The sequence below is a fragment of the Eurytemora carolleeae genome, unplaced genomic scaffold, assembly GCF_000591075.1.
Source record: "Eurytemora carolleeae unplaced genomic scaffold, Eaff_2.0 scaffold547, whole genome shotgun sequence".
Lineage (NCBI taxonomy): Eukaryota > Metazoa > Arthropoda > Copepoda > Calanoida > Temoridae > Eurytemora > Eurytemora carolleeae.
Window position 1 is genome coordinate 106,736 of NW_019396443.1, and position 8,775 is coordinate 115,510.

At 37.4% G+C, this 8,775-nt stretch overlaps 2 protein-coding genes across 2 annotated transcripts; one reads left to right on the plus strand and one right to left on the minus strand.

Annotated features, from left to right (window-relative positions):
- Positions 1-1,185: 1,185 nt before the first annotated feature.
- LOC111703406 (hyphally-regulated protein-like) lies at positions 1,186-2,555 on the plus strand. Its single transcript, XM_023475339.1, has 3 exons — positions 1,186-1,234; positions 1,289-1,886; positions 2,420-2,555. Exons 1-3 carry the CDS (start codon positions 1,186-1,188, stop codon positions 2,553-2,555), a joined length of 783 nt encoding a protein of 260 aa, XP_023331107.1.
- A 2,821-nt stretch (positions 2,556-5,376) lies between these two features.
- On the minus strand, positions 5,377-8,391 carry LOC111703407 (kelch-like protein 10). The gene is made up of 6 exons (XM_023475340.1): positions 7,700-8,391; positions 7,348-7,636; positions 7,070-7,269; positions 6,300-6,617; positions 5,809-6,079; positions 5,377-5,619 (listed from the first exon to the last, which is right to left on the minus strand). Exons 1-6 carry the CDS (start codon positions 8,249-8,251, stop codon positions 5,462-5,464), a joined length of 1,788 nt encoding a protein of 595 aa, XP_023331108.1. The 5' UTR covers positions 8,252-8,391; the 3' UTR covers positions 5,377-5,461.
- Positions 8,392-8,775: the final 384 nt, after the last annotated feature.

The window sequence follows — 8,775 nt, forward strand, 5'->3', positions numbered from 1 at the left end:
TTCTAACCTTGTCTCTTTCTACTATAGTTTATAACATTGTCCCTCTCTAGTATAGTTTATAACATTGTCCCTCTCTAGTATAGTTTATAACATTGTCCCTCTCTAGTACAGTTCCTTACCTTGTCCCTCTCTAGTATAGTTTATAACCTTGTCCCTCTCTAGTACAGTTATAACATTGTCCCTCTCTAGTATAGTTTATAACATTGTCCCTCTCTAGTATAGTTCCTTACCTTGTCCCTCTCTAGTATAGTTTATAACCTTGTCCCTCTCTAGTATAGGTTATAACATTGTCCCTCTCTAGTATAGTTTCTAACCTTGTCCCTCTCTAGTATAGTTTCTAATATTGTCCCTCTCTAGTCAAGTTTATAACCTTGTCCCTCTCTAGTATAGTTTCTAACATTGTCCCTCTCTAGTAAAGTTTATAACCTTGTCCCTCTCTAGTATAGTTTATAACATTGTCCCTCTCTAGTAAAGTTTATAACCTTGTCCCTCTCTAGTATAGTTTATAACCTTGTCCCTCTCTACTATAGTTTATAACATTGTCCCTCTCTAGTACAGTTTATAACATTGTCCCTCTCTAGTATAGTTTTCAACCTTTTCCCTCTCTACTATAGTTTATAACATTGTCCCTCTCTAGTACAGTTTTCAACCTTGTCCCTATCTAGTATAGTTCCTTACCTTGTCCCTCTCTAGCATAGTTCCTTACCTTGTCCCTCTCTAGTATAGTTTCTTACCTTGTCCCTCTCTAGTATAGTTCCTTACCTTGTCCCTCTCTAGTATAGTTCCTTACCTTGTCCCTCTCTAGTATAGTTTCTAACCTTGTCCCTCTCTAGTATAGTTCCTAACCTTTTCCCTCTCTAGTATAGTTTCTAACCTTGTCCCTCTCTAGTATAGTTCATAACCTTGTCCCTCTCTACTATAGTTCCTTACCTTGTCCCTCTCTGTTTGAAAAGTTTGAAGAGGAACGTCGGAACCTTGTCTTAAAAACGTGAAATATTAATGTTCATTTATCTCAACTTTTTCCTTATTAAATATTGAGTATGAAGGGGAAACTTTATTTTGTTTTTCTTTTCAATTTGACAAAACATTTCCGGGACCATCCGTAGAGAAGTAGGATTTGATTATGCAGATTCTATTATTCGGAGCTGCATCTGGTATATAGGATAGGAGCAGGGTTCAGGTGAGATGCAGGGATTAGGTGAGGAGCAGGGTTCAGGTGAGGTGCATGGATTAGGTGAGTAGCAGGGTTCAGTTGAGAAGCAGGGTTTAGGTGAGGTGCAGGGATTAGGTGAGGAGCAGGGTTCAGGTGAGGAGCAGGGTTCAGGTGAGGTGCAGGGTTTAGGTGAGGAGCAAGGTTCAGGTGAGGAGCAGGGTTCAGGTGAGGTGCAGGGATTTGGTGAGGTGCAGGGATTAGGTGAGGAGCAGGGTTCAGGTGAGGTGCAGGGTTTAGGTGAGGAGCAGGGTTCAGGTGAGGAGCAGGGTTTAGGTGAGGTGCAGGGATTAGGTGAGGAGCAGGGTTCAGGTGAGGTGCAGGGATTAGGTGAGGAGCAGGGTTCAGGTGAGGAGCAGGGTTTAGGTGAGGTGCAGGGATTAGGTGAGGAGCAAGGTTCAGGTGAGGAGCAGGGTTCAGGTGAGGTGCAGGGATTTGGTGAGGTGCAGGGATTAGGTGAGGAGCAGGGTTCAGGGGAGGTGCAGGGTTCAGGTGAGGAGCAGGGTTCAGGTGAGGAGCAGGGTTCAGGTGAGGAGCAGGGTTCAGGTGAGGAGCAGGGTTCAGGTGAGGTGCAGGGATTAGGTAAGAAGCAGGGTTCAGGTGAGGAGCAGGGTTCAGGTGAGGAGCAGGGTTCAGGTGAGGTGCAGGGATTAGGTAGGAGCAGGGTTCAGGTGAGGTGCAGGGATTAGGTGAGGAGCAGGGTTCAGGTGAGGAGCAGGGTTCAGGTGAGGAGCAGGGTTCAGGTGAGGTGCAGGAATTAGGTAAAGAGCAGGGTTCAGGTGAGGAGCAGGGTTCAGGTGAGGTGCAGGGATTAGGTGAGGAGCAGGGTTCAGGTGAGGTGCTGGGATTAGGTGAGGAAGCAGGGTTCAGGTGAGGTGCAGGGTTAAGGTGTGGAGCAGGGTTTAGGTGAGGTGCAGGGATTAGGTGAGGTGCAGGGATTAGGTGAGGAGCAGGGTTCAGGTGAGGAAGCAGGGTTCAGGTGAGGTGCAGGGTTAAGGTTTGGAGCAGGGTTCAGGTGAAAAGAAAGGTTCAGCTGAGGTGCAGGGTTTAGGTTTGGAGCAGGGTTCAGGTGAGAAGAAGGGTTCAGGTGAGGTGCAGGGTTCAGGTGAGAAGAAGGGTTTAGGTGAGAAGAAGGGTTTAGGTGAGCAGTAGGACATTCTTTACTAAACGCCACTATATCTTCGGTCATTGTAATGCAAATTACTGCAGAACACACCGTCAGGAGCAGGGTTCAGGTGATGAGCACGATTCCTGTAAGGAGCAGGGCTCAAGTGCTGAGAACGGTTCCTGTAAGGAGCAGGGTTCAGGTGATGAGCACGGTTCTGTAAAAAGCAAGGTCCTGTAAGGTTCAGGGTTTAGGTGAGGTGCAGGGTTCAGAGTAGGAACAGGGTTAAGATTAGGAGTAGGGTTCCTGTGAAGAGGGGGGTTTAAGTGAGGTGCAGGGTTCAGGTTAGGAGCAGTGTTTAGGTGAAGAGCAAGGTTGAGGTGAGGAGCTCCGGGTTAAGATCCTAGGCTAGAATAAGTATTCAGATTGAGAATCATGTTAGTAGGAGAGTATCAAAATATATTGTATAACTTGCCTCAATTTCTAATCTTGTAACTCTTAGATATTTGCAACATGATGTCTTAGACCTTTAAAGATCAAATAGTGAAAGTTTAAACTAACAAATATCTACACCCTCAGGTTCCAAATATACACGGATTAGAAAATGTTTCAGGCGGGTAATCAGTTCCTTTAAGTGTTTTCACGTGATACTAATCCAAACATGTCATGTCAAGAAACCGGGTTAATATAATAACTCTGGTTCAGCTCATTAACTTCAATATTGTAGGTTGGAAGAAATTGATGAATGTTGAACACGCGACTATACTTCTGTATTAATTTTGACTGATCCTTTCGATTAATTATTTCTTAAACTTCGTTATATTTATAATTCACATATTACACAATATTGTCCAGAGAAACCACTGCGGCTCAGGGGTCAATATAATTCCCTTTTCAATCCCATTTGGGATTGAAAAATTTGAAAGAAATGGGGGCAAATTCTTTAATTGGGGGCAAATTTTTTTTACATGATAATTTAAAAAAAAATTGGGGGCATTTTTTTTAAATTTTTTTTAAAAATTGGGGGCATTTTTTTTTCAAAATTAGGGGCAAAAAATTATTTTGGGATCGAGAAAATCAGCTTTTTTGGGAATTATATTGACCCCTGTTGCGGCTGGGACAATAATGTTAATATAAGACGTCGAAACGGCTAACATATAACGAGGACAAAATTGAAAGGGACCTAATAGGATAACATTAAAAACCTCTCTCCTTTTAAAAATTCGATTTTTTTAAAGTTTAGAAGAAAACAAACACTAATAAAATCATAAAAATTTGTGTAATATTGTTTTAGTTTTATGTATATAGTTAAACATTTATTAATAGAAAATCAGTTATTTTTTGACTGATTTAAAAAAACATTACATCGAAGAAACAACTAAAAATCTTATTATTGTGTGAATGAATAAATCCCAGATTTTAATTGTTTAATTTACCATCATTATGATTAAATTCAATTGGAAAGATTTTTCTTTCGGTTAAAGAAGTTGATTTCAAGTTGTGGATGAAGGTTGGGAGGAAAATATTGTAAGTTTAATAATTTAAGTTCTGTTCTTTAATTAATCTTTTCTTCAATATTATTTCTTTAAACTTTGTTGCTACTCAATCTCAGCCCGGCAACTTAAGGATGAATATAAACCTAGAATAAGAGAACTTGGTTTCAGGGTTTTGTCAATAAAAACCTAGATTCTAAGAACTTAGTTCTAGGGCTTCTCAATGTAAATCTAGACCTGGGGGCTGGGTCTAATCGTTTCTAAATATAAATCTAGACCCTTAAAACTTGTTTGGAGGGTTTCTAAATATAAATCAAGACCCGGGCAGCTTGGTTTTAGGGTTCCTCAATATAAACCTAGACCCGGAGAACTTGGTTCTAGGGTTTCTCAATATAAACCTAGACCCGGAGAACTTTGTTTTAGGGTTTCTCAATATAAACCTGAACCCGGAGAACTTGGCTGTAGGGTTTCTTGATATATAACTGGACCTGGAGAAATTGGTTTAAGGGTTTCTCAATATAAATCTAGACCCGGAGAACTTGGTTTTAGGTTTTTCAATATATACCTAAACCCTGAGAACTTAGTTTTATGGTTTATCAATATAAACCTAGACCCGGGCAGCTTGGTTTTAGGGTTTCTCAATATATACCTGGACCCGGAGAGTTTTGTTATAGGGTTTCTCAATATAAACCTAAACCCGGAGATCTTGGTTTTAGGTTTCTCAATATATATACCTAGACCCTGAAAACTTGGTTTTTGGGTTTCTCAATATAAACCTAGACCCGGAGATCTTGGTTTTAGGGTTTCTCAATATAGACCTAAAACAGGAGAACTTGGTTCTATGGCTTCTCAATATTCAACTAGACCCGAAAAACTTGGTTTTAGGGTTTCTCAATATAAACCTAGACCAGGAGAACTTGGTTTTAGGGTTTCTTAATATTTAACTAAACCCGAAAAACTTGGTTTTAAGGTTTCTCAATATAAACCTAGACCCGGACAACTTGGTTTTAATCAATCTATATAGATTAAGGTTAGGTTATTCGAAAAATAATTCATATACTTGAGTGTTTGTTAGTTGTGTGTATTTATTTGCAGTAAACAAAACTGAACTAGAAATTCTCGTATTGGATACAAAAATAAAAAGATCTTAGCTGTAAAACCTTTTATTCCTTCTGAAATACGTGGTTAAAAATGTATATTATACAGTAACCACTAACCATACATAACAAAGATACAACATTTTACAATTTGAATACACCTAAAAATACGCATGAATACAGAATACGGCTAGCTTACAGAGAGGATACAGCCAAGATGCAGCACGGATATAGGTGGGATTCTGTTATGATACTGCAAGAGTACAAGTATAGATATAGCCAAGATACAGCTAGTAATTAATCAAAATACACAAATATACAATAAATAGGATACAAGTAAGATGCAGATAGTATACATCAAGGAGAAACCCCCAAAAAAATCTTCGTTGTAATATGATTAAATATAAAAAGTACATGTTGAGTGTAAAGCAAATTAATAGATCAGACACAGGAGAATGAAAAATATATTTATATGTAATTAAACATTAAAAGTCATAATAACTAGGTTAACTAAAATTTTAAACTATTGTTTAAAAAAATATGTGAATAAAAAATCTCAAACAAACTCAAACATATTCTCAGTGTTCTGATATGATATAGGTATGTGGCTGAGGGCTGATTTCTCAACAATCATATTTTCAACCAGGTTCCATCTATTAGTTGTTGGGTTGTAATATTCACACTTTCCTATAACAGCAGGCTCAGAAAACCCACCTAATAGAAATATTGGGTTTAGTTTCAAGCAAAGATTCTAGATAATGAAAAGGACGTATGAAAGTGAAATATTAAATTTTGTGTATATATCAGAAATATGGAAAATATAAAAAATGCCATGCTTACTCAAAATAGAATTTAGTTGTTAACATAAATAGAATCTATATTGTTCAAACTGGTAAAATATACCTGATACAAAAATATTTCCTTCAAGAACTGAGACAGCGTAGTTTGATCTGGTTTGGAGCATATCCGGCACATCATGGAACAGAAGTCTGTTCAAACCTGGAGAGAAACATTCCACACTCTTAAGTCTATCCGTTCCATTAAACCCACCGAGGACAAAAATCTTATCATCAACTACCACAGCTTTTATCCCTGACCTAGGACTTTGGAGAGATCCTACTATCTCCCAAACCTTGGATACTGGATCATAGCATTCTATAGTACTCAGAACCTCCTAATATGAATAAATAGAATAAATATCTGAAACAACAAGTCTTTGGTTCTCTTCAATTCCGATATGAAATGTAACTCGTCGGAAATCAGAATTTTTATAATGATCATTATTAATTATGTATGTGGTTTGGGGTAGTATGAGAGATAAATCTCTTATCAGTTATCATGTACAAAGCTTTATATTTTGTTTTCTCTTTGTAATATAATCTGTTAATAATCACCTGTCCAGAGAAACCACCGATAGCGTAAACTTTGTTTTGTAAAACAACAACTGCCAGATCTGATCTTGGAGTATTGAGATGAGGAAGTGTATACCATTGGTTGGTCCCAAGATCATATTCTTCTACACTCCTATGTCTCATTCTGCCATCATGTCCCCCGACAGCAACAATACGATTCTCTAATAGAACTGTTCCGATGTAACATCTCTTGTCCAGCATCGGAGAAAGTTCGTTCCATTCCTTTGTTGTTAGGTTGAAGCACCAATTAGAATTGTGATAAACGGGTCCGTTACTATCATATCCACCAATTATGTACACCTTAACACGTGAATAAAGAAACTATAGGTTCAAGGGATTTTTCATAGTTATTAGGAATTTATATGAAAAGTAATCGAGTCTTTGCCACAAATTATGATTTTCTAACCCATGTATCTTTGGAACCCAATGTCATGGATCGTCGATATTTCAAACTATGAATTCTGTCAAATCAAATAATCCAAGTTTGAAATATCAAAGGTTTGAACCATCAGGTTGTAAATGTATGGGAAATAGAAAATTTGAGGTTGTAGCAAAGACTTAATTCCTTTGTAACAATGGCAAATCTAAAAAAAAGCTTCATGATCCATTTATTGTCAATGGTATTAAAAACTGATTGAAATATAAATTTTCAACACTTAAAACTAAATTATCTTAATTAAGAAAAGATCGATTTTCTAGATGTATTTGTAGGAAACGTACACAATAACAAAGCTATCTCAGCTTATAATTACCTTGTTTCCAACCACCTCTAGACCATGATATGCTCTGCAGTAGGGTAGAGAGAAATCCATAACCTTCCAGCTGTTTGTCAGTGGATTAAAGGTTTCTATAAACCTACATGGCCCAGCAGGAAGAGAAGCCCATCCTCCCATACAAAGCAAAATTTGTCTAGGTATTCTACTACTCTCCACATGCAAACTACGCTGAGAGGCTAAAATTCAAGCTTTTATGATTTTTATAATTACATCATGTACAAGTTTTTATGGATTATGAATTAAAAATTTCTCACCTGATCTTCTGGTTGCAACAGGGGCCTCATGAAGCTTTCTCGTACGCTCAAGGGAATCGACAAGCTCTGTTTTCTGCCAGAAAGGTGACATAGCATCCAGGTTGACAAAATAATAGAAATCGTGGAGCGACAGTTTAGTAAACCGAACATATTCTAGAACCATGCCAAGCTCTATCGTTTTAATACGATTAGTTTTAGCCCAGGATAAAATAAACTCAAGAATTTCGCTTTCTTTAACACATGCCTCATCCTCGGAAGCAAAACTGCAAAGTTCTTCTGGGGTTACTTCCTAAGAGATTCAAATTTCAAAATATTCAAAACTTAATATGTATCATACTTTAAAATGATTTACCTTGAAAGAATCCAATTTGATCAAATCGGAAAAATTTCTAGTGACGAACCTCTTGATCTTTTGAGCGTAATGTTCACACAGAAACTGGGACGATTTTCGATAAGTCTCTAATGCGTTGGTGATGCGCAAGTTGCTCAAACACATTTCTCCGCACATATAGCCTAGATGGAAAATTTTGTACTTGTGGGCAACAATGATTGCTTCATCTAATTCCTCCTTTTGAATGTCACAAGCTCCAGTATATGCCAGATCTGAAATAATCTGTAGTAATCTTACAGATAAATTAAACGTGACAACCTTTTCAGAAGATTCGAGGAACGCCTCATACATTGGCATAGAAATGGCCGATAGACCTAAGAAGTAAACAGGCACTCTCCAACCGTCTGTTGTATGAACAATAGCTGTACAGGTTTCGTCTTGATAAGTCATGTCGTAAAAAGATTTCCTGAATTTTTTCGGCTTCGTTTCACAGAGACACTTCTCTTGCCTTGAAAATGTTCTCAGTGACATCTTGCGTGGAAGTGAACTGCTGCTTGAATGCCGTCTTTTCATTTTTATATTCTCCTCATCAGAATCAGTGATATCAAAACAGGATTTACAGAATTGTAAAATTTTGATAGATCTAAGTTTCTCAATCTTTGCAGTCTTACGAGAAAAAAATTGCGCATTTGTTATCGTATTTTTGCGGTTTTCGTATGTTGACTAACGCATATTCAGAGCGTCCCATATCTCAAGATTATCTCCAAGCTTTAACGCCAAAATATGCACATATAACTCAAAAAACATAGTATGATGTGGGAAATTTTAATTTAAATATTTTTTTTTTCTCAAACCTTACATGATCTATTTTTGATTTTATTGATTTATTATATTTTAGACAGGCCAGTAGAAACAAAGATGATTAAACATAATTCACCACGTTTGTTGTGCACACAAAAATTGTTATTTCCAACCAAATATTTAAAACATCTATGATCGCTCTGGAGGAAAAAGTCTTAGAACCAAATATAAAAGGATTTCTACAAAAGAAAAGGGGAAGTGAATTTAGGGGGGAAATGACAGGAATACAATACATG